Source organism: Phalacrocorax aristotelis, chromosome 1 (genome assembly GCF_949628215.1).
Source record: "Phalacrocorax aristotelis chromosome 1, bGulAri2.1, whole genome shotgun sequence".
NCBI lineage: Eukaryota > Metazoa > Chordata > Aves > Suliformes > Phalacrocoracidae > Phalacrocorax > Phalacrocorax aristotelis.
Window position 1 is genome coordinate 133,296,589 of NC_134276.1, and position 26,341 is coordinate 133,322,929.

At 43.8% G+C, this 26,341-nt stretch overlaps 2 protein-coding genes across 2 annotated transcripts in view; both read right to left on the reverse strand.

Annotated features, from left to right (window-relative positions):
* Positions 1-26,341, reverse strand: part of LOC142064168 (ephrin type-B receptor 5) — a 315,634-nt gene that overhangs the window by 48,120 nt on the left and 241,173 nt on the right. The gene's annotated exons all lie outside the window — the stretch shown is intronic.
* On the reverse strand, positions 1,062-23,561 carry LOC142051993 (antigen WC1.1-like). The gene is made up of 15 exons (XM_075081856.1): positions 22,721-23,561; positions 17,972-18,286; positions 16,117-16,425; positions 14,334-14,648; positions 13,224-13,535; positions 12,483-12,800; positions 11,424-11,738; positions 6,569-6,883; positions 5,707-5,769; positions 5,306-5,620; positions 5,076-5,111; positions 4,634-4,775; positions 4,250-4,338; positions 3,612-3,695; positions 1,062-1,369 (listed from the first exon to the last, which is right to left on the reverse strand). Exons 1-15 carry the CDS (start codon positions 22,788-22,790, stop codon positions 1,062-1,064), a joined length of 3,306 nt encoding a protein of 1,101 aa, XP_074937957.1. The 5' UTR covers positions 22,791-23,561.

Consider the following 26,341-nt stretch of genomic DNA (forward strand, 5'->3'; position numbering starts at 1 on the left):
GAAAAAAACCAGGTAGATAACAGGCAACATGGATTTATCAAAAATAAATCACACCAGATAAATGTGATTTATCTTTTTGATTATCTAAAAGTGCTTTTATAAAGGAGTAGAGCAAATTGTCCCTTACTTCATATGATATTTTTATAAGTAAACTACAGAAATATGGTCTAACTCAAACCTTTGTAGACTGGGTACAAATTCAGTCAAAAGTGGTATTCTTAGTGTAGCTCACTGGACCAGGTGAGATTCTTTGACAGCCCTACATACAACTAAGTATTTTTATTAAGTTTTTATTATGTTCTTATTACATTTTCCAGATTATACCATACTATATTAGAATTCAAATGGTCTTGGCAAAGTTTTGATGAAAATAGAATGAAATCTAATAAGGACACTTACAAGACTACAGATGAAGGGAGAAACAATCAACTGCATAACTAGAAAGATCAGTGTCTAGTGGTATGTGGTCTTTTACAGAGCAGGATTTGGAGTTGCATCAGGCCAGACATTGAAAACTGTCAGGAGTGTCATGCTGTTGCAAAAAAGGGAGACGTCACACTGGCATGCATAAAAAGAAGGATATCCTGTAAGACATATGAAGTGGTCCTTCTGCTCTATCTAACACTAGTAAGGTCTTAGTATCATGCTGTACAGAAATACTGCAAAATTTTGATTTTGAAACACTGTTTGGAAGATACGGACCTACAGCCTGTGTGGAGACATACATAATAAGCAGAGGTCTAGTCAACAAGACCTCAGTAGAAAATTGACTAATTTAGGTTACTGCAGTCTAGAGAAACAAAATACAAAACAGAACTGAGAGGAGATATGTTAACAGACTTCAAGTACTTAAAAGGCTGTTAAAAAGGCGAATGCAACTCCTCTAGCCCTACAGTCATTATAGTAAGAAATAACAATTTTAATTTACATGCATGAAGACTTAGGCCACAGGCAAAAATTTATAGCTCTAAGGAAAACACAGCATGGGTATAGATTACCTGCAGAGGTTATGGAAAAACTGCTACTGAGTGGCTGTAAGAACAGAATAACAAACATCTAACCTACACTCTGTGTGTAGGCAGGTAGTGTGCCTTCCTGACAGTGGTTAGGTAGAATCTAGCTGGTCTCTTGAGGTACCCTCCACCTTGATTTTCCCTGAGTTCAGTACTCAGTTCATAAATTATGAAAACTAACAGCACTGCTCTTCTGGCCTCACCTGTCAGTGAATCCTTGTTTCTGTCACTTTCTTCAGGGATTCCAATGATTTCCTGTTCATTCTGCTCAGAAAGAGAAGCATCTTTAGGTCCAGGAGCTTCTGTCACATCATCATAACCATCTTCCAGGGTATTTCCAGGCAGTGGAGAGACCTCTGGAACAGTACAGTTATTAACTATAACAGGGAGAGATCTTCCACTTGAGAGAGAAGTAGCTGATGATCCAGCGATAAGGCCCTGTAATACTGACATTATCATGATGATAATGAATGATAAGAAACCAAGAATGTTCCTGAGGACAGCAAGGTATTCCAGACAGCAATGATATAGCTCCAATAATTGTTATACATTGCTGTAACAAGTAGAAAGCATAAATCAACATGGATGAGGGACAGGAGGGGGAAGAAGATCTGGAGAAGGATGCAGTTAGTGACAGGGTTTATTTCAGAGTAAGCCTCCCTGTTGCATTTCATAATTGCGCAATTACAAATTACTCCCTGTTTATCTCTGTCTAGCACTTGCTTCCTTGTCTTTTCTTTGCTTTAATCACTTTCTGTTAAATTTATTTAAAATGGTCTTGCTAAATAGCCACGCTTGGCCATTTGCCTATGGACACGTGGCTTATGTACTTAGGCCAAACCTTTGGAGAAAAATATCTGCAGTTCTGCTTCTCTTCTCTAAGCTGAACAACTCCAACTCTCTCAGCCTTTCTTCATAGGAGAGGTGTTCTATCCCTCTAATAATTTCTGTGTCCCTTCTCTGGACCCACTCTAACAGGTCCATGTCTTTCCTGTACTAAGGACCCCAGAGCTGGATGCAGTACTCCAGGTGGGGTATCACCAGCATGGAGCAGAGGGGCAGAATCACCTCCTTGACCTGCCAGCCATGTTTCTTTTTATGCAGCCCACGATACAGTTGTCTTTCTGGGATGTGAGCACACATTGCTAGCTCATGTCCAATTTGTCACCCACCAGTATCCCCACGTCCTTCTCCACAGGGCTGCTCTCAATCTATGCATGCTCCAGCCTGTACTGATCCTGGTGATTGCCCCAAACCAGGTGCAGGACCTTGAACTTCATGAAGTGAGGTTCATATTTGCCCATTTCTCAATCCTCTCAAGATCCCTCTGAATGGCATCCCTTCCCTCAAGCTATCAAGAGCAACACTCAGCTTGGTATTGTCTGCAAACTTGCTGAGGGTGCACTTGATCCCACTAGCTATGTCATTAATAAAGATATTGAACAGTACCAGCCCCAGTATGGACCCCTGAGGGAGACGACTTGTTACTGATCTCTATTTGGACATTGAGCCATTGACTGCCACTCTTTGGATGTAGCCATGCAGCCAATTCCTTATTCACTGAATAGTCCATCCATCAAACTTGGTTCTGTGAGTAGCCAGCTCTCTGATTACTGAGGGGCAGCTAGCTCTGTAGTCTGTACTTAACTGGAAGCCATCCCTCAGAGGATATTAGTTTATAGTATATACATACATATACATATATATATATACATATATATATACACATACATATATATATACATATATACATGAAAATAATGCATATATAAAATTAAAAGCCTATCAAAGCACTGCTATTTCACTTTCCACTCAATATCCAAACTGAATAAGAAGAGTGCTTATTTGGATTAATTGCCTTCTTGATAAGCATTTCAAAGCAAGTAAGGAAAAGAAAATATTTTAGTTTAATTTTAAATAACAAAACCCCCTTAAAATAAAAAAAAAACAATAGAAAATAGAATTGAAGACATAGCACAGCAGAGAGTCAAGGGTATGGGCAGCTGAGGTCCAAACCTGCTTGTACCTTTGGCAGTTGATTTCTCTGAGGCCAGGCAATAGCTAAGAGGGCTTTTTGATCAGCTCCAGGAAAATGCAACTCTCCTGCAAACACTTGCTCTCCCTCAGCTTTTTCAAATAAAAAAACCTCCACATCTGGCAAACTGCATTTTCTTCAGGTCACTCAGATTAAAATTCCCTAATCAACTCCAATGGTATGCCAGTGTCCTTATTTGGAGTATGTTCTTCCTCTGTCTTAGTTTCCCCCATTTATCTCAGAAATGAAGCAACAGCTTACATGCTGTTATGGTTGCAATTTCTGGGAGAAGCAGTTGTCATTTTTTGTGCAGTGTGCAACACTACCAGCAAACATTTACTATCGGCTTCTCATATAGGAGAAAAGACTAGCATTTGTATACTAGATTGTATGACGTTCTTCCGCCACAAGAGTCAAACAGAAGTTTTTGGTTCACATCAAAACATTGTTAGTGGACATGAAGTGCAGCAAGAAAAAATTTTTAATCACCAATAATGCTTAGGAAATTAAAAGCTACCCTGATTTTGGGTCTCTTTCTTTGTAGGATCCCCAGCTTCCATTACCTTGAGTATCTCCAGGACCATTTTCTTCATCACCGTCCCCGCTATAAAACTGTGCCTTTGTTTTTGAACTCTCTGTATAAGAACCTAGGCAAATGTGAAACAGTGTGATATCAGATTAAACTCTCCTTAGCTGCTAAGACTGCATCATGTGGAAAAGAGTAGGCTACTGTAATAACACCCAAATTAAGCAGATTCTTGGGCGGTCAGTATTATTTCTGCAAGGTAAAGGGCTTACAGAGGAATAACCAAGAATCCCTCAGGGGCCCCATAACACCTCTCATGGCTCATGATGGAGGCAAGCCACAAAGGGAGATGAGCAGTTGACAAGAGGCAGCCTACAGAGACACATAGTTACTGGGAGGGAGATAAAAATTATTCCTGTATTTGTTCCTGCTTTAAATAATTGCAGTGACAGCCTTCTTTTGTTTGTTTGTATGTTTGTTTGTTTGTTTGACCAATACAAAACGAATTGTCCAAAGGAGAGGAATTGGCAGAGTCCAATGGGCTGGAAACTCCACTCTTCATCTAGGAATCTAGGAATTTTCAGTTTCCCAGTAGATTTGGGATCTGCAAAGTATCAGACTGGGATCTGGGCCACTAGGAGGAATTTTCCTTTGACAAGAGCAAGACACACAAACCTGAGAGGCCAGCCATATCCTGCTTTTCCCTCATCAGGTTATAGTCGATCTCTTCATAGACAGCCTCAGAGGAGGGGTCATAGGATAGTCTGGAGCCTGAAAGTGAAAGGCAGTGATCACTCAAATAGTCTCTGCTCATACCCAGGCTGGGGTCATGAAAAGGAGAAGTGACCTAAAGGAGACTACATCGCCTGGTTGGTACCCAGAAAGTCACTGAGAGGTGCTGACTGAGGATAAGCACTGCTGAGCTCTTTCACTGCTAGATGGTAAGTGAAAATCTCATTGTGGCAGCACATGCCATTCATCTCAGTCACCCAGCCTCCTCAGCCAACTAAACACTTGCCAGCCATGTCAAGGAGGAATTTCATACCAGTCCTGAAGGACCCACCTCTCTGCTGTGCCCTGGCCCTTCGTATCTGTCCAGCAAGAATGGCAAGGACCAGGCATAGAAGGGCCCCCAGGATAATGCAGAGGATGACAGGTGTTGAAATTCTCATAGTGTCTGGTACAGGGTGGCGGGGAGGATCTGAATGGAAATGAAGAAGCAACAGGTGGAGAATCAAACGACCCAAAGGGCTGCCCCTCTTTAGCCTCCTGCTGTGCCCATGCTGTCAGGGTGAGGCAAGTCACCTTGCTGCCCAGTTGTACTCAAGCAGCTAGAATTCAGCAGCAGGGGATAGTACCACTTGGCTCTCCTTTACAAAAAGCTGCAGGAGATGCTTTCTGATGAGCTGGAATATACTGCTGATTTACCTGCTATGCAGTGTCAGGGACATTAAATCCTCATTTGATGGGAGAAAGAAAGGGGGAAGAAGGAATGTTTTACCTGCTCTAGTGGGTGATGCTGTTGTTTCTGTCACACCTGCAAAAGGAAGGTGATTCCAGATTAAGGAAGAGGCAAGTGTGAAAAATAGGGGTAACATCTTCACATCATGTGTGAGGTTCTTGCAGTCAAAATTATGAAGGGGCTAGTCACTGGCATGTACAGCCAACGTAATGTTCCTCTATCCACCTCCTTCCCAGATCTGTGTAATAACCAAAGGATCAGTCACTAACCTGAGCAATGCACAGCAGCATCTTCCTTATGATCACAGTTTTTGCCAAACAAGGGCTTGGCAGGACAGTCCCAAAGAGACAGCTCTGTTCCTTTACAGTGCACCTTCTCCAACCAGATTGGACCAGTCCCTTCCCCGAAGGCAGCTTCACTCAGAGCAGACACAGCAGATCCACAACCCAGCTGCCTGCATACAACATTAGCATCTGCCATGTCCCAGGAATCATCACAGACTGTTCCCCAAGAACCTTGGTGCCAAATCTCCACTCTGCCTGAACATTCATCCTCTCCTCCTATGACTCGTAACTTCTCCCTGTCTGCAAAACACAGAAACCTTCTTTATTGCTGAAATAGCAGGAAGGTCCGTAGGGACCAATAAGGAGAAACAAAGAGGCAGAGGTACCTGAACAACTTGTAGAATTTGGACACTCAGCGTATGTGGCTGGAGATGTTGCCTCTTTTCTTCCTGCAGAATTTAAATACTGAAGTAAATAATTTGAGTATTATCTGAAAAGAGTGAAGGAGTATAAAACGCCTGAAAATTAATAATCAGGTTAATTTTTTGCTGTAATATATATATGGCCTGTTTAGTACTCGGTGGATCACTGGCTATTGCTGTGAATTAAATAATCTTCCTGATGAATGTGCTTTCTTCTTGTGTGAGGCTGCTGCAATCCCTTTCAGGAGATCTGAATGTCACCGAGAATTAATTTATATTACAGTGGGAACTCACAGGTATGAAATACTGTCATAAGAACAGGCATTAGAAATGGACCTTTAGAAATTAACTAATTCATACTTATCCGTGGCTATGTGCATGCACCTGTGTACATGCAGATATGTGCTGATATACCTCCATATATGCAGAAACACATACATGCCTCTAGACTTCTTGAGAGGTCTGATCTCACAGACTGACTGTGTATCATAGATTTTTTAAAAAAAATATGCGATGGCACCATCCTATCAGGGACTTCCCTGGGATTTCCACTGGGTAACTGCACTTGGTGACACTCATGTAATTTTAATTCACTCAAGGATATAGACAAAGAAGAATGCTTGTGCCATTTGCTTGAAACTAGAAAGAATATATTATATATGTAATATATAAAATAGTATATATAATCATATTATCTATATGTAATATAGATAATAATAATATAGATACAGATAACAAAAGAACATGAACACTACAGTGTCCAAGTATGCATGCATAGGTTTCTGTATATGTCTGGACAGTCCTGTAAAGATGCATTTCTAATTACCTGTGCAAGAAATATGGGTCTCCTCTGCTCGGTTGTCACATGACTGAGGATTCCAGGGGTCTGACTGACATTGCCAGAGAGAGCTATGCTGCTCAGTGCACTCAATGTGGTCCAGCCATGTGGGCCCAGAACCTCTGCCATATTTGAAGTGTCTTCCAATTTCCCCACCATCCCCGCAGTTCAGGTGTTTGCATACGGTTATTGCAGCAAGCTGAGACATACGATTGGAGCAAATGCTCCCCCATGTCCCATTGTAGAAAACTTCTAGCCGCCCAGCACAGTCATTGCCATCCACCAGCTTCAGATCCAGGAACTCTAGAAGTGAAGACATAAAAATGGAATTAGAGGGGCCTGATTTTGCTAGGAACTTGGCTGTGATGAGTGAAATCCAGAACCTGCTAATAATCCTATCCATCACTTTGAATATGAAAGTGCCAGAGGAAGCCACTCTAAAAGTGACAAACACTTAAACCAGAAGTCATACTTTTGGTATGACAAAAGCCATACACCTCTGTGTTCCAAGGATTCCCACCTCCTGTTTTCTTCTGTGCTTTTACAGGATCCATCAGTAGACAAACTGTTGTTTATTTTCAGTACTTAATTACTCATACGCTAAGGCTTCAACAGCCAAAGGTGTTTGGTCTTCCTCATTCTATTGATTGCTGGCCATTGACTTAGTAAATTCAACTAATCCTGGCCTGGAGCTTGAACCAATATGTGCAGATTGACAAAGGGCCAGTAGCCATGTAGTTGTAGTTGCTTTTCCCTCAGTGGTTTTGAATCCTTGAATGTAAAATTCAGGACAGCTAGTCTAGGGCATAGCCACAGTGACTGCTCTGCACTCACTTCAGTGGCACTCAGACACCCTCTACATATGCAGCTAGGGACGTCTTGCTCTAGAGGGGAGTAGTTATTTTCTGCTCCTTTGTGGCCCTGACACCAAAGCACCAACGGTGTCTCTCATCTCTTGAGATGCTCATTGCCACAAACGCTATATGATGCTTTTCTTTCCTGCAGGTGTATATAACAAGTTTTTTACATTGCTACGAACCCATATTGGTCCGAATGCCATGGCATTTACTGTATCCTGCTGATCAGCTCCAAAGCTTGCTGCTGTTCCTCTTCTTACTCAAAATGAGGCTTATTTCAGGTCACTTGATAAGTGGGTTTGGTCAATTGGCTGTCACCAGGGATGTTCATACATCAAAATCCAGTAATGCCCAAGAAAGCCCAGGTTCTCCACAATATGTGGAGGTCCATGGTGCTTATCCAAGCAATTTGATCAGCTGGCATGTATCTGCATCCATTTTGCATGCCTAAAACCTGTATATCTTGAGGGAGCCTTTTTACTTTGGAGTGCTTAATAGCAAATCCAGCACTGAGAAAGGTAATGATCACTTATAGCCCTTTACTTAGTACTTCTGGAGTTGTTCCTCCAATTAACACATCATCAAGGTAGATGAAAGTTCTTTGGAATTGTGTTACTTTAAATTTTGGTGGATAATGCCATGGCAGGTAGCAAGGGCTATCTATTTCCACCTTTGGGACAGCTGTTTCCACATGTACTGCACACTACTCCAGGTGAAGGCAAACGGAGGTCTTGCTTCTCTGACCAGTGGGATTGGAAAAAAAGCGTCTGCAGTATCAGTTATAGCATACCAGGTATATTCTTTAGGTTCTAGCTCATACAAGAGTTGCAACATGTCTGGAACTATAACAGCTAATGGGGGTGTGACTTTGTTCATAGCTCTGAAGTCTATTGTAAACCATCATTCGCCAGCAGACCTTCATACACGTCAAACAGGACTGTTGTAAGGTGACTGTGTCTAAGACCATCCCTTGTTTTTCCAGGGAAACAAATATTTTGGGGATTTTATCGGTGGGCCCTTGGTCAGTTTGATACTGCTTTCAGCAAATCACTTGGATTGCCAAGGGACTGACACCTGGGTCTATTTAAGCAAATTCAGGAATGTTTGGAGAGAGTCCTGCTGAATTCCGTAGCTGCTTCTCACCTGTGCAATCCACACTGCCTATTCAAAAAAATCCAAAGCCTTTCTGTCTCATCCATCCATCTCCGGTGGTCAAGAAAGTCAATGTCAAGGATGACAGGGGCAGTAGGGCCAGTGGCAGCAACTAAGGTGTACTAAACTTGCCTATTCAAGCGTAGGTTCCCTTCCTCCAGAGCTGGGCATTTTTCTCCTCCAGTTACTCCAAGAACTATTTGCTTATCACTGCTACACAGGGAGGACAATAAGGTGCACTGAGTACTGCTATCATTAGTGCACGACATTGCTGAGGCAAGGCTGCCTGGCTGCCTTACCTGGACAGTCTAATAACTTTGGTTAACTTCCACTGCCAGGCCAGGGGAGAGACTCCCTGATACAGTAAGTTCAAAACAGTTGTCAGAGCAGTATGTTGTCCAGAAATGGGGTTAGCAGAAGGGTATGGCTTAAATAAGCTCTCACCTCTCTCCTGGGCTCATAATGCTAGGTCTATGAAGGGCTTTTCCTCCCAGTGTCTCATATTGTCTCCCTTTTCTTTCAGATACATCCTTAAGTCTCAGTGCGTAGGAGGAGGACTTGCAGGATTCTCATTCTTTCTTCTTATGTTTTCCTGAGGTTGACCATACTGCTGGATCCTCAGTACTACCCTCATCTGCGCTGCTAAGCTTGCACTCTTCTTCTGGCAGAATGGTATACAAAGGTCACCCCTTGATCAACAGGGCATCCCACCAGGTGGTACCAGAGGGGCATTAGTAACTGTGTCTAGCCGTTGGAGATTTCAAGCCCTGCCATTAGTGATCACAAGCTTTTCAAGGGTCCCTCTCCCTTTGCCTGTAACCACACTCCAGCAGTTGATTACCCCCTTCTTCCCAGTCCTTTAAGAGGGTAATTTTGTTTGTAGCATCAGTATGATTAGACACTGCTCAACATACCTCTCCATGAACTGATCCCAAAGCCCTCCTGTACTGCACAATTGCAGTACAGTTTTTACAAGTGGCTTGTGCTCCAAAATCCCCGAAGTCCTGATGTCCGAAGCTTTCAGATGTATCTCTTCTGCTCTGGTGTTCCAGCAATGCCATAGCCACTGTGGAGGCCTCTACCTGGAGCAGTGACTGTAAGTTTCTCCACATTTCTTCATTCATTTACACTCAGAGTAAAGACCCATTGAGCGGTCACGGTCTGGGGAGCAGCATACATTTTTGTGTAGAGCTTCTTAATTACTGTAACTAGGGCTGCCTGAAAGGACTAATTTTTTAATTCATCATAAGCTTCTAGTTTCCCCTCCCAAGTCCCCTTCCAGGTCAGTCAATCTAAGCTGTAGATGCTCCCACAAGCAGCCCGAAGCTTGCAATTTGACCATTTCAGTGCTACTAGCTGCTGACTTCTGAGCAGAATCCTTCCTTTTGCGCTGAGCACTACGTAACACCACTTTACCAGACCATTACTCTGACAGATATCATCAACCAGATTCCCCAGCTCTGCTAAGCTGTCCCAGTGCCTCTTGAAGCCTTGCTGTGAGCACATGGTAGGCTCTGGTATACCCCACAGCAAAGCAACACATCACTCTCTTGGGGTTTCATAGGCAACATAACCCCTTTGCATCTCCTGGGCTGATATTCTTACACAAAAATATCCAGGATCCAGGCCACTGGAGTTCCTCCCAGTCACCTTCCCCTCCAACAAGGTCCTTCACACTCTCCATTTCCCACCTCTTACACAGAGTTTGTACCATTCCCTGTGCCCTCCCTTCCCCCCGACAATGGGTGTACCTTTTACACGATGCCACAAGACAAATTTCCAATATCAGAATCAAAGTTTCTGTGGAACTTCAAAGTCACTACAATTGTTCCAGTCCCAAGGCATGCCAGGTACTAGTGTTGCCAAAGCGTGTCCCACATCTACTGCCTGCTATCACAGGCAAAACTGTTTCCACTTGGGAAATTTAACTTACTTTTATTTTTTGCATTTAACATAATCTTACTTAGTGCTTTGGGTAATGAGGAAAAAAAACCAAACCACTAACAATTAAACAAACACGTAGGGAAACACCTTTGATCCACTCTATTAGTCCTAACCTACTTTGTTTTCCCTCCCAGTTACTTCAGTGAGGGTAGCAGTGCAGGACGTTGTGGCTTTTTCTGCTGCTCCTTGCTTCTTATTAATCTTCCTCTACTCTAGCATGGATGCTCCACAGGCTGCAGTCCCTTCAGGGGTTGTATTTGCTCCATTGTGGGCTCTCCAAATGCTGCAGGGTTTGTACTTGGTCCAATGTGGCTGACCAACTGCCGTCCACAGGCTGCAGTCCCTTCAGAAGTGTATCTGTTCCACTGTAGCTTATCCACAGGCCACAACCCTCTCAGAGGCATACCCCCTCTGGCATGGAAACTGGTCTCCAGCTATGTCCCCATCAGTGTCTTTTCCCACTTCTTCATTTCTCCTCTCGCTTGCAGCTGCCACTCTGTCTTAAATATGCATGAGCAGAGCCACCATATGCTCCTCTGATTGGTTGATGCTTTGGTGCACAGTGAGTTGTTTCCATTGGTTTCAGAGCTAGTTGTAACTGACTATAACAGGCACGTTGATGACCTCCTCCCACACAAGGAACACCCACAGCCCCTGGCTGTGGAAATCTTTACAGAAACCCTCCAATTTACCCAAACTACAAATTACAAAATTAGGACTTTTGTAGACTCTTTGCATCTTGGTGGGACCAAGGGGATGTGCTGACAAACTACGCTTGTAGTCAAGAGAGCAAGAGGCTGTCCAAGCAAGTCTCCACTATTCTCTGCTTCCCTTTCATGTAACCCTCCCCCTTCAACCCACAGGCTCAAAAAAGGATTTTCCAAACACACCTGAGCACAGCACTCCAGCATCTTCTTTATGTTGGCAGTTGTGCTGGCCCCATGCCCTAGAGGGACATGTCCAGAGATCAGGTTCAGCCCCAGTGCAGTTCACATCATCCAGCCAGATCTGTCCTGAGCCTTCACCATAATGAGCAGAGACAAATGCCCTGATGGCATGTCCACATCCCAGCTGTTTGCAAACAATATTAGCGTCTGATAGATCCCAGTTATCATCACAGATGGTGCCCCAAATGCCATCATGATAAAGCTCTACTCTCCCAGCACAGCGCCTTGATCCATTCACCAGCCTGATCTGTCTGCTACCTGCAGGAAGAAAATCCAGCTGTCAACATGCAATATAATGATAATGCACAGGTCAGCGTAATGGCTATATGCTTAAAACACTTCTAAGACATCATGTCTTGTTATATTCCAGTTCTTCTGTTATGATTTCTTGGGCAGAACTTCTGTGATGCTAAAACCACAAAAGGGGAAAGGCCTACTCCTGCATCAGGTAAATGTTTGAATAATTCTTGTGAGATGTTGCAAACAAGAAGGAGTGTCTATTCATACTAAGTCTATGCAGAGATCACCTTATCTTAGAAAGCCAGAGAAGCTGTTTTCTGTCTAAACTCATTTCGTTAGATAGAGACAAGAGACAGTTTCTGTTACAGATGAGTTACAAAATAAGAGTAGAAACAGTTCTAATTTACTTTAGAAAGGCAGCAGGTATCTATAAATATAGAAATGTCACAAAATGAAACCTATTTAATTCCCAAGTGATAGTCAGAATGTGTGGCAGTCATGGCCAAATTAGTGTTCTTATGGCTCTGTATTCTATTCTTTCTTTTTGATTCTGTGAGATAAATTCTTTTTAAAAATTCAGATGAAGAAAGCATTACCTAAATTACACTTGCTTCCTTAACTATAATTTGTCCCTTAGAGTATAGAAACAAGTGCTTATCACAAGCTCAGACCCATGCCTCTTTAAGATCTGGTGAGACCACAGCACAAGGTGGGCTAGAGGCAACCTAGGAAGCATTCTGTACCTTTTGCACAGTAACTCACCTGAGCAAATCACACCAACGTCTTCAGCAACTTCATTTGGTACTGTCTGAGAATGGCAAGTCTTACAGAGCATCAGCTGAGTCTCATTTCCAGTACACTGGACACTTCTTAAGCCAATAACACCTATGCCTCGCTCAGACCTTGGAAGGTAATAGGCTTTCTTGGCAATTCCACACTGGAGCTGTCTGCATACCACGTGAGCATCCTTAATGTCCCAATCATCATCCAGGACTCTGCTCCACATGCCATGGAGTGAGATCTCAACTCGCCCATCACAGCGGCTCTCACCACCTGACAGTCTGAGTGATTCAGCAAGACCTGGGCTCAAGAGAGTTGGAAAATGTATTGAATAACATCTACTGTCTAACTGTGGTAGAAATAACATGCAGGACAGAGATGGAAGACAATTTTCTATGCTGTAAAAAAAATAACTCCCACCACTGGTTAAGGAGACAGCCTCTGTTAAGGCTTTGTTTGCTTTCATGCACCATGGTCTCCAATTTGAAGCGAGAAAGGCTTCCCCAGCTCAAAGGCTAGATCCTGTGAGGAGTTGGCCACATCTAAACAAAGTGAATCCCTCTACTAAATGAAGTTTCTATGCTGAAAGCAAGGTTGGAGGGGTGGGGAAAGGAAAGGGCATTAAAGACAGGCTGACATACCAGACTTGCTTGGCAGAGTGGGATCACCAACACAGCATTGGTCTGAAGTTGCAGGGCCCATAAAAGGCCACTCCTGACTTACCTGAGCAAATAACAGTGGCTGCTTCTCTGGCTGAACAGGCTGGATTGCCCAAAGTCACTTGAGCACAATCCCACAGGCAGGACTCTGTCCCTTCGCAGTGAAAAGCATCTCTCCATACAGGCCCATTCCCGTCCACAAAACGGTCTCCTGTCTGGATTGACTTTGCATAGCCACAGTTCAGCTGATGACAGAGAACACTGGCGGCTTGCAAACTCCAGTGGGAGCGGCAGAGTCTTCCCCATGTGTCTCCATGGCGGATCTCTACTCTGCCAGAGCATGTGGTGCCATTCACCAACCTGCTTCCTGGGCACCCTGAATATAAGAGAAAATGAGTCCTGAGATGTTATGTTTGTAACTGCTCATGGGCATGACATGAAAGTGACTGGGAAATGGGAAAGAGTTTTCCTTAGCATTCAGTAGTAAAAACAACTCCACTGGGCCACTGGAGCTTCCATATGCATAACTAGAATTCATTCCACCCTATTTCACTGAGAAAAAAATTACTAGAAATCAGGATCTGGTCCCCTATGCAATTTTTAAACTCAGGGCACTAGGTTCCAGGCTCTGAGTGAACCAATAGACCTTAATTGTTCTGACCAGCCTCACCTACGGCCTCCAGTTATGCGCCCTCGGGCTACTGGTCCAAGGCCTCAGTCCTTCAGTCCTTGTCGCAACTATGTGACTGGTGTAACTGTCTCCAGTCTTGTCTCCTGCTACTCCTGGCTACTCTCCAGTTGGACCCTACATCTGATTGATTACTTTGCCTTGTCTGCGACTGTCCACAGACCTTCTTATCAGTACCTCCCTCTGGCCTCTGTGCAGATGCTTTGAATTGTACCCTGGTGGGTAAGGACACTGCTTGTGTTGTCCTCACCCTCTGCCCACAGGTCATCCTACCTTGTGGAGCAGCCCTGTTCTTGCTGTTCCCTGACACTAGTAGCATTTTGCAGAGAGCAGCGTTGTGGTGAAGTGCAGCCTCAGCTCCTGGAAATGCCTGTAGCAGCAGACAAAAGACAGAACTTGGCTCCATAGACACCCTCTGGATTTTGGGTCTATATTTTTTCTCAAAGGAGTTTTTGAGTTCTCCTCCTAGACGTTTCTGCTTCTCACCTGAACATACCACACGAGCGTCTTTTCCAGCAGGGCATTTATCATGACCTAGCACACTCACAGGACAGTCTCTCAGGCTTGAGCCATTGTTCTTGCAGCTGAATGTACCGTTCCAGACAGATCCATTTCCTTTCCCGAAGGACAGTCCATCTGGTATCAGTAGGGCAACTCCACAGTCCAGCTGCTGGCAGAGGGCATTGGCAGCTGGTAAATCCCACAGGTAGTCACACAGGGTTCCCCATGTGCCTCCATGAAGAAGCTCTACTCTCCCTGAACATGTGGTACTGCCATTTGCTAGTCTGTACCCACCATACCCTGCAGGAAGAATAAAGAAACTTAGCAGTTTTGTGGGTTTTTTTTGTGCTATTGCATTGAAAATTTTAAGAGAGATCTAGCTGTGAGGAATTAGCTGCAAGGAACTAGCACTCACTATGTCTCCTGTTACTGGGAAGCATGTTAGATCAGGATGCTAATAGGCCAGCTCTGAAAAAAAAAAGTCTGTATTGTCCATGCTGTAGCCTGCACTATGTGACTAAAAGTCTTTTGACTCTTTAAGTTCAGTCTCTCCTCTGCTCTGCTCTCTCCTCCCTCCACAGTACTGCTGCTACCTTGCAACATGTTTTCTTGCAGAGGCAGTTCCAGCGTTGCCTTGCATTTGGAGCCTGTGAGAAACTCAGAGTAGGAGCTACTAGTAGCACTCTCTCAGTTGCTGGTCATCTCACATTACCTAGTAAGCAGCAACTGCAGTGTGTAATTCTTAACTTTCATCCATGCCACAGCGTAAGGCTCTGAACACAACAGGCCATGACCATCAGCATATTTGCAATAATTTAAGGGCAGCATGGGTAGCACTGTGGTGTCCTCCTGCCAGCCCCAAGCAGTCCTTCTTTCTTCTCACACTGTTACTTCTTACCCTTGCCTGGTCCTTGCATCATACTTCCCTTAATGAGACCTGGATTTCCAGTCTGAGCTGTGACTCTTGGAAGATGGTGGCAAGAGCCAAGACCTGTCAGTTACTGATACAAACTAGGCTGTTTGGCTGCCATAGCTCCCCAGCCAGCACTCCACATCGCCATGGCCAGTGGGACAGTGTCCAAGGCAGTCTTGAAACAGCCTGCAGCCCTTTGGGAAGTGGACATGAACTGCAGCCCTTTTCAGGCTTGTTTTGTGACAGGGTATTGCCAGCAGCTCTGCCCCATGTTTAGTTTACCCCTTTTGATTTGTGCCCTAGGGAAAAAAGTTGTGTTTGCTAGGTCTAATCCAGTGGATTGCCATAAATCAGCTGTATTTAGAGCCCTCAGCAGCCATGACTGTATGCAGTTCTTAAATAATGTTACTTGACAGTCACAACTAAAGTCATCTAGGTCTCTGACAACTTTTTATTTTCTTAAATAACTTAAATTTGTATCCTTTTATGTATATGGGAAAGACATGGAAGGAATCCTCAGCATTATTGAGTGCATACCTCTAGTAGCATAAAAGAAATTACAGAGATTACATACAGAAATTACATAAAAGAAATTTTGAGATCTGCATCCCTGGTGCAGAAATGAAGTGGTTAGAACAGCCTATGTTAAATGCAGACTCTCAGTAGAGTGAATGAGAGATTGTGGGGCTGCTCTCTATTATTTCCTGGCTTTCCCTGGATGGCTCAAGGCCTGAGAGGGGAAGCACCCAAGAACCCTGAGGACCACAGAAATATACAGAGGGTCTGAACTGTGGGCTGACGGAAAGAAGACATATAGGACACATGTTAATTACATCCATCTGTCCAAAGTCTCACCTGAACATACAACAGTGGCATCATGAGAGCATGTCTTACTATGGTGCAGCATCCTGGGACAGTGTGCAAGGTGAGTCTCATTCCCTACACAGCGAAACTCTTCTTGCCAGATCAGTTCATGTCTGTCTCCAAAGTGAGTTCCTCTCAAGATATCCACAGCCTGGCCACAGCCTAACTCATTACATATAACAGAGGCAGTTTTGAAATCAATGTGTGAAAAACAGACTGTAGCCCAAGTTTCGTCTTGCTTTACTTTCAGATCTCCTGAGCAGGCAGTGTCCCCTCCAGTCAGACGCAGCCCAGAGAAACCTGGAAGAACACGCCAAGAAATCCAGCATCAAGGGTTGGTTGTACTGATGTAATTTAATAACTCCCATACCTTTATGGGCAAGACACATGTCACTTCTCTGAGGACCACTGACACTTTTAAATAACCATTGTAGCAATTCCTGTATGCCACTGACAAGAGAGAAAATGGTGTGTGGGAATTCTTATTTCTTAGTATGTGAAAATACTAAATCCTTGGGAAGCTACAGAAGGCAGGAAGATTTGAACATTTGCCAAATGCTTGAGAAGTAGCAATCCCCAAATAAATAAATAAATAAATAGCCGTTTACTAGTGTGTGTCCTTGAGACTTCATTATTCAAATGAATAGGATGCTGAAATGCCTTGGAAAGAGGAAGGAGGAAGTGTTGCACCCATCTTCAGAAAAGGCTAAAGAGACAGTCTGGAGATCTACAGGATTTTCAGCCTCACTTTGGTGTGTGGGAAAAACATGGAGTGAGTCTGCCTGGAACACATTGCTGGGCACAAGAAAGTGAACGGGAAGAGTCAGCATGGATTTACCAAGGGTGAATCATGCCTGTGTGACCCTATTACTTTCTCTGATAAAAGTGACTGGATTTGTGGATGAGGGGACACCAGTGCCTGTACTTACCTCACATTTAGCAAGGCCTTTGACACTGTCTTGCACAGTATTATTGTGTCCAGTTTAGGATGTTACAGTCTGAGTGGGTGGACAACTACATGGTTAAAAAGCTGATTGGATGGTCAGACTCAGAGAGTAGTGGTTAGTGGGTTGCACTCTACCTTGAGGCTGGCAACAAGTGGAATACCTCTTGTTGGGTCTTGTCTGGGACCTGTTCTGTTCAGCATCTTTACCAACAACCTGGAGGAGGTGATGGAGTGCACTCTTATAAATTTGAGGGGTGAGGGGAGATAACCCAAGGTCAGACCTGCCATTTGGAGGGACCTGAACAGGTAGGATTAATGAGGAGAGAAGAACCTTATAAAAATCAAAAAGGACAAATGTAAAGTCCTGAAGCTGGGAAGGAAAAACCTCTTGTGATGGTACTTTATCCAAAGAGCAAAACCAAGCATGTCTTACAGAGGAAGGCAGACAAACAGACATTGGATTTGTTTGCTGTTGCAGACTGTCCTGTCTTAGCTTACATGAAGGTCTGGAAAAGAAGGGCAGTTGTATGGCATAACACAGCATTTTTTTGCTTCTCCATCTACACCTGCCTTTTTAGCCCCCATTCCTGGTCAAAGACGAGTTTAATACTGCTCTTCTGTTGCCTGGGAGAGCTGTGGCAGAAGGAAATACTGTTTCTTTTTCTGTTCTATGTAATTTACTATGACTACTTCCATTCTATGTCATTTCAGTGCCCAGGCAAAGGAGAAATACACATGTAGTCAGCAGAAGACTTAATGCTGGTGCAACTTGCTTTGACTGAGTGGAAGCCACGAAGAGAGTGTTACCTCTGTGCAGTACTTGGCTTTATGCAGCTAGGACAAAGTTTGGTATCAGCCTCAAAGAATTTTTCCATTACACAAGGTTAGATTACTTCTTACCTGAGCAGATTACGCCAGTATCAAAGTAATGAGGGCAGGTAAAAACACCCCATCCTGTATGTGAGCAGTTCCAGAGGGTGGATTCATCACCATGGCAATCAACTCGATATAACCATGTTGGTCCAGATCCTTCTCCAAAAGGAGCTCTATTAAGGGCCTGAACAGCAGATCCGCATCGTAATTGCTTACAAACAACCTCAGCATCTTCTATGGTCCAGTCACCATCACACACAGTTCCCCACTGCTCCTCATGTTTTACTTCCACTCTCCCAGAGCAGGGACCAGTTCCATTTGACAGCCTCAATTCATCAGCACCTTCATACACAGAGACAGAGCAAGGTTATGGAACGGACAGTGCTTTACCATGATTGTCTGTTGAAGATGGTTAATGAGATTCTAATCGCTCTTAATATACTCTTAAATCAGACTTATTTGGTTCACCTTTCTAAATAGTCTAACTTAAAGTTTGTTTGCAGGGAGTTGTGTTATTTTGAGCTAACTGCACAGATAAAGTGTAAGTTATTTCTAATGGCAGCTGAGCTTTCTCATCTTCTGACATATCAGGGCTGAATAATGTTTCTGCTCTGTGGTTGACAAAGGCTTTAACAGAAACTCCTCCTTTCTCTTTGTTGCTCTGCCATGATGATGTCCAGCTGAAAATGTTCACTGGGCACCAATTTCTTGTCTGACTCAATTTCTTCCTCTCAGATGCACTGTTACTTACAACTCAGTGTCCCAATACTCTTTATTCTTCCCCTTCTCTCTTGCCCTAGCCACAGGGCATCCTAGTCAGGGGTATCTGACGAGAGAAGTGAATCACTTATTAGTGACGAGAGAAATGAATCACCACTTAGAGGTGGCAAGCTATCTCAGGAGATGCAACAGCATAAGCAGAAGACAGGTTTTCATGTTGTTCCTCATGCCCCACCATCTCTTGGGGTGGGGCTGATGCCAAAGAACCCACTTTTCCATCTATTCTCAGAGGTCTGCCTCTTTCCTTAATATGGATATGCATTTCCCAGTCCTTTTACCTGTGGACTCACAAAATAACATTACAGTCATCATAGAGTACTTGATAAAAAGCCTGACAGAAGAGGTAAGATGCACATCTTGGTTTCTTGCTTTACAGTGTTGGACTGCTACTATAGATGCTTCAAATATTATACAGTAGCTTAGTGACTTAATGGCTAGAAAACACAGGGAGAAACTTATTACATTCAAATGCAGGAATGATGGTGGGACACTGAAGCAGTTCTTAGGAAGCCAAGCTACACAACGGCCTGCTAGGACCCAAGAAACACAGGGGAACAGGTCTGAGTCTGCATCTTACACAGATGCAGTAAACACTGGAAAAACTGAAGCATGTAGCCTAAGATGAAATGAAATGAAAGAAGTGGACTGGTTTAGGAATTGTCTTAAGTTTTTTGTCCCAGTCAGGAACTTTAAGGCAAGAGTTTTAGAATATCTTTTTATAGAAAAGATTCTTTACTTGCAGGAAGGTGCATATCTGCTTTAGTAAAACGCATACACAAAATCACAGAATTATGGAACATTGAGTTAATATTCTGGACTGACGTAGGCAATGATTTTCTGTAGCTGTTTGTGAAAACAAACATTGAAACAAAAACCCCACCAAACCTTCTGCCAAATTCCATCAAAACCAGTCACTGTTTTAATTAAAAACCCCTTCTAGGGCTCTCCCAGCAGGGTGTTTGGGTAGGAGTAAGTGTGGGAAAATAGAAGGGTAATTGGATAAAAGGATCAGAGTCAAGGGGCACAAACCGAAACACAGGAGTTTCCATCTGAACATCAGGAAACACTTTTTTACCATGAGGATGACTGAGCGCTGGAACATGTTACCCAGGGACGTTGTGGAGCTGGCTTCCTTGGAGATATTCAAAAGACATCTGGACATGGTTCTAACAACTGTCTCTAGGTGGCCCTGCTTGAGCAGGGGGATTGGACCAGATGACCTCCAGAGGTCCCTTCCAACCTCAACCATTCTGCGATTCTGTGAAAAGTGGTGAGTAAGCAGGCTGTTGGTCAATATGCTTGTCTGGCTATGCCCTGCACTCGATCAGCACTGTCTTTTGTGTCTTATTAAAATCTATTTCTAACTGTCTTCTGGGGTGAGGTGACTCTATTCAGTGTGCATGTGTGTGTATGGAGTTTCAAGTGCCAGCAGCTGGAGCTGGACCACAGGTCACAGAAGCATGTCTTTGGTGCTGTACCTGTTTTTGGCTGGGATAGAGTTAAATTTCTTTATGATAGATTGTACGGGGCTATGTTTTGGATTTGTGCCGAAAACAACGTTGATAACACAGGGTTGTTTTCGTTATTCCTGAGCAGTGCTTACACAGAGTCAAGGCCTTTTTGGCTTCTCACACTGCCTCACCAGTGAGTAGTCTGGGAGTGCACAGAAAATTGGGAGGGAACACAGCTGGGACAGTTGACCCCAACTTACCAAAGGGATAGTCCTTACTATATGGCATCGTGCTTAGCAATAAAAGCTGAGGGAAAAAGGAAAAAAGGGGGATGTTTGGAGTTACGACATTTGTCTTCCTAAGTGAACATTATGTGTGGTGGAGCTCTGCTGTCCTGGAGATGGCTGAATATCTGCTTGCCGATGGGAAGTAGTGAATGAATTCCTTATTTTGCTTTGCTTCTGTGCAACAGATTTTGCTTTACCTACTCAACCATCTTTATATCAAACCATGGGTTTTCTTACTTTTATCCTGCCAAATCTCTCTCTCATCTGTTCACTCAACTCCTGCTCAGATTTTGGCTAACCCAGCTCATGCTAAGGCCTGATGTATGCTAGGGGCAGCGCCATTAGGTCAAAGAGAGAGCACCACGTAGGTGGGACAGGTGGCCAGAAAGATCTAGAGGACCATTATGCAGCCATTATCACCTGCAGAGTACTTGCTTCTGCACTTATCATCTTTGTCTGGAAGTTTCTTCAGAATCTGCTAACTTATGGAAATGGTATAGACCAAACTTCCAAGCTGGAACATATAAAAACATCAGCTTACTCAAAAAAAACTTTGAAGCAGATTCAACAGCAGCTGGACTGCTGAGGCTTTCGTGCTTCCTGGTGTGATACAAGGGACTGCCACACCGTGATGGAGGTGGAAGGATGAGCACTCTCACCATTGGTTAGGTAACTAATTTTTTTTTTTCTCATAAGTGCACAAATTAAGAGTTATTATAATGGGCTATTAAGCTATGAAACCTGATGACCTGAATCAGTGAATTCACATGACAGACTAGTCTGGGCAAAGGGGAAATGAGCCCTGTGTTTGTTTAATGTATTTCTTAATGAGCTCCTAAAATAAAGTTTAATTCATGGAATACTTTGTCCTGTAAATTTGAGAGATCCAAACAGACTGTGACACCCATCCCACCAGGGGGGAGTGAGCATGTGGCTGTGTGGTGCTTCACTGCCTACTTGTGTTAAACCACAACAGATGCCAGCAACTGGAGGGAGTGAGGGCCACCGCATGTCAGTTTGTGATTGCAAGTGATTCAGTGCTACTAGTTGCAGAGTGAGGTTATGCTTCGATAAGAAGGCGTTAGATTTTGGCTTGCTCCAGCTGAAGACCTGGTTCCCCTCGTAGGCCAAGGATGAGAATGTGCCGTGCACCCCTGTACCCAGAGCCTAAGTGGAGGTTTTCAGCACAAGCGTGCTGCCTCTGTTGCAGGTTGCGCACTCCCTCCCTGATGGCCGTGTCTCCCGCACTGCCTGCACGCTGCACCCTCCCTGGGGACCAGCAGGGGGCTGTGGCAGCGCGGAGAGTGCAAGTACTGCCAAAGCAGAGACGTGGATCGTAGGTGCTGATGATGGTGTCAGGGTAAAGCTACTCTTATCTGCATCGGCCAGTGAGTCACTCTGGTACTATTCCCTGTTATTAAAAGAAGTTGCCAGAAAACTCACTCTCATTCCTACAGTACTGCTTAGCTGACACTCAAACATTGCTACAAATATATCTAAATGCAGCTGTTTAATATTATTCTTCACGCTCCTTTGCACAGAAAGGCCTGTGCCTCCTCTTCCCATCCACTTGAACTGTGACTGCATCCACACAACTGGTGATACCCATTAAGACTAGGGCCACGCTACATCAAATTATCAACCATGAAGTCTTGTTCTCATCATATGGGGATGTGACCACCAGTCACAATGCCGTAGTGCCACCTCCATGTATATTGAGACTAAAATGGGAATTCCAAAATCTGGCTGTCATCATCAGCTTCAAACATGTACATGCAGCTCTAGAAGAGCAGAGAGACAAATAGCTACAAACTTCAGATATACAAGAACAACTGGGGGGACGGTATGTCCCCCAGCAAAACTCTGCTGGACACACAGCACAGCAACATCGTTTTGACAGGTGTTGAATAAAGATCTGGAGTTATTCATTCTGTCTACACAGAGCTCAACAAGGGAGGCAAGAAAGTAGTAAGAATACCCAGCTGGTTTCCATTACAGCTTAGCTGCTTACTAAACTTGGACTTGAATTCCTATGAGAATGGCCAGTCACTGATGTCTGAGTAAAATACAAAACTATTAGACATGGCTTACCCTTCTTTCTCTCAGGACCATCAAGGAGATTGCATCAAAGACACAAATATATTTAAGCACCTTCTTGACACTTTGCCTTACAGGTTGATGAAATATCAATGTATTTATTTTGAATTTACATTCTTTTCCTGTCTCACTGCCTTATGTGAAATAAAGTACGTACTTACCAAGGGAGACCTGGATGGAGAGGAAAAGCAGCCACACTACTGGAGTAGAAAGATGCCCTTTTGCTGCCATCCTGATTGTGGACAGATGAAACTTCACTTTCTGCTAGGCACTGCTTAGACCAAACGCTGCATGGGCTTCTCTGTGTCTCACAAATGACTACAAAGGAGGAAATATATAGGTTCACATGCTAGCATGATCTATGTGAAGGAACCAATAGCAATAGTGTTCACCTTTTTAGACATTATCAACAGATTAATCTCAAATCTGAAAGAACCAAAACCTCCAATAAAATTTGAAAATTGTGCCTGTGACCATATATGAAGGATGATTGCGCATCTGATGTCATCATCGGTATTGTCTTGTTTTACTATGGGACCGACATCAGTGGTACAGACGGAACAGTAAGCAAAATGGTTATTTCTCACCTGACAAAGTGATGTGAAAGTGCAGAATATTGGTCATTTTATGATTCACTTTGGAAGAGAAAAAGGCAAACAAAATCCTTAAATTTGTAGCTCATCCATCTCCTTGGGAGCAATTGTACTCTCACTGTAAAATCAACAGAAGTGGTGTTTATGACTAGTGGTAGTTCTGTGAGTAAAAATTTATACCCACTCTGTCTTTGAGGCAAGTGTTGCTCAGGGTTTCCTTATTCATTCAAAGCTTGAGAACTGTAAGACCATCTTGAAAGACCATCTTCCTTAGGATGCGAATTACAGGACTTCCTGTTTCCTCTGCTGAGTGTCTTTTTGTTTCAGGTTATGTATGACCATTGCCGGTAGTTCTGCCCACTCTCTCATTCACTCCAGAATGATGAATTTAGGGAAATAAAAGCTGCTGTTAATCAAACTGTGGTTAACTGAGTCATTCTTGGCAACTGGAACAAGTTGCAGAGCGCTACCTGTTTACACCAGTCTGAACACACAATCCTCTTTATGACACTGACACATATGCTCTTTTTGTCAGATGTCATCTATCTGGTGTTTATCCGGAATCCTAAATTCAGTGATGTCCAGACCTTTAGGTTCTTAGTACACCAACAAGCTCTGCAACTTCTTCCCCTTCTCACTGGGCTTTGACTGCCTGTTTAAGGTCTGTATTACCTTGCAGCAGTATAACCCTTCACTATCACCTTGTTTGGATTGCCTGGACTGCTGAATTAACCTGGCTGCAGTCACTGGACCTATTCTGTTCTTCTTGTTCAGGTGCTATGGTACCATATCCCTTGTTGAGGATCCTGCCTCATGCCTGTCTTGCTGTCAACTGCAGTTCCTGGCTGACCTTCCCTTGCAGAAAAGCCTGCTTCTGCTCTCTGATACAGACCTCTGAAAAACAGAAAGTCACTGCCACTCCATTGGAAATCTGGCCAGGGTGAGGAAAAAAACACTACAGATGTGTTAATGAGCAATAGACAAGGTATCCTTATAACATCTGTTCCTGAACTGAGATTCAGTGGTTTCACTCAGCGCTCTTTTCCTTGCTGATTAGTAGCCATCAACAGAATTCTCACTGACATGAGCCCTAATAAGCTGTGAAATTTTGCAGCCAAAGTTAGATTGCATGAGAATGCAGGAATAAAATAAAGAATTTCCTGAGCTGTATGAGAAACATCATACTAGTATGAATTGCCTGTCTTCCCTATTATACATTCTGTAGGCAGAATGAAGTATATTTCTTCACAGAAATTAAAATGGGGTCTAAGGATATGGTTGACAGCTGTTTCTGTGTTTGCCAAGTAGGTACTTCAAGGCATACTGCTTCCCAAGGAGCACTTTCTTCCAGGGGCTCCTGCTGTCTGCTGTAGCGGTACCTTCTAGCTAAGGATCACTTCTCAGTTCTTTTGCATGAAAATTCTGGTGTTGATTCAGTTTTCCTTACTGGGATGAGCAAAAATTAAGAGCTGGGCAGAACCCACTGCTTTCCAGCTTGAAAGGAAGGAAGAAGAAAAGTAAATATGGGGCAGGGCTCCAATCTGGTTGGAGCACAGAGTGAAGATTTGTAGTTCTCAGGATCTGTCCATATACAGGAGATACTTACCTTCCTGCAAAATGGGCATACATGGTGGGAACAGCCCAGTAAATATCCCACAGTTTCATAAGGAAATCTCCAGTTTATATCATAGGTATAATAAGAAATTAGTAGGGTAGAAGAGAGGGTTCTCTCTTCTCTTCTGATGCTCCTCAGTTCTGCCATTTTGCATTTGCAGAGAAATGTATCATAGGGAACTGACACACATAAGGATGTTCTTGCAGCATGGCTTTGAAGCAGACTATGTGGGTACCACCAATAGGTTGTGCAGTGAGAGCAGTTGGAAGACTCATGTGGCAGGACCCCACAGCTGAGAGGTTTGTAAGGACTGTTTTCACACAGACTCGCCTAAGACACAAGTACCATGGAGACACTGGGGCTTTCATCTCCTGGAGCAAACAACGAAGGATGTGGTTAGAGGCTCATCTCATTTTTGAAGCAGTCAGCACAAGCATTGTCTAAGTAAAAGTTGGTCAGGGACTGATTTCTGGGTCCAGTGTTAAGTGACACAGACTGACATGCATCTGCACTGCATAGGATTAATTCCCTCTATATCATATTTCCCTTGAAGTGCACCAAAGCAAAGCTAGAGACTGAACCAGCACCTGAGCCACGGACAGAGGTTAAATGCTTGAGTTTGCTTGCTTATTTGCAGTGTAGGCGTATCCACAGGGTCCCTCCCATCTCTCTCTCCCACAGCTGAAGAACTCCCTGATCATCTTGACACCATTAAGATGAGTTACATAGAGTAGGAAGTCAGCAAGAAAAGTCCTTCCTTGTAGTCTATAATAAACTTTCTTTATGAAAGAGTTTTCACAACCTGGCAGTATAGAGCTGTCTAGTGGGAGATTTCTTAGGAAGCAGTTGTAGTGGAGATGGCTAAGAAGACCCATTAGCAAGCTTTGTGCTGTATCATCTGTACTACAAAGGAGCCTTTACAGAATTCCAGGCATGCACATTGGTTCAGGGTAAGCAACAAAGGAGGAACTACAGCCCCTTTTAGAGCATGGGAAAGGAAACACAGAAAACATTTGTTAGAGATCATCTTCTGAGAAACAGGTGAAGCAGAGAAAGTCACAGTTAGAGGGATGGGAGAGAATGGGAATGGGTACCTCAGCTGCACTGACACAGGACTGTGGTACTACTGTCCAGCAGGTAGACACAGGGAATCTCTGGGGACAGGAGATCCAGGACATCAGCAGATCTGCAGGTCACAAAAAGCTTCATGTCTCCATCATCAGCACTGGCAGGTTTGATCTCTGCATACCAAGAAGCCTCCTCTCACAAACTGCTTCAAGATCTACCTCAGGGCTTTTAAGAGGGCTAAAACAGAGATGTTGATGTACACAATTTCTGAGGCTTTGGTAGTGAGGGAGAAACAGTGATGCCATCATCTTCCTCAGCTCTAGACACATCAGTACTAGACCTTGCTGTATGTTTCAAACAGCAGACCCAGTGCCAGCCTCAGCAGAAATTCAGAAAAGCAAAGGTGAGCTGCTAGGCCTGCCATTTGCTATTTCCTAACTATTGCTGCAGGGGACCACTTAGGTCTTGCCATCCTTGCCCTAGCCAAAGGATAGTCTGAGGGTGGC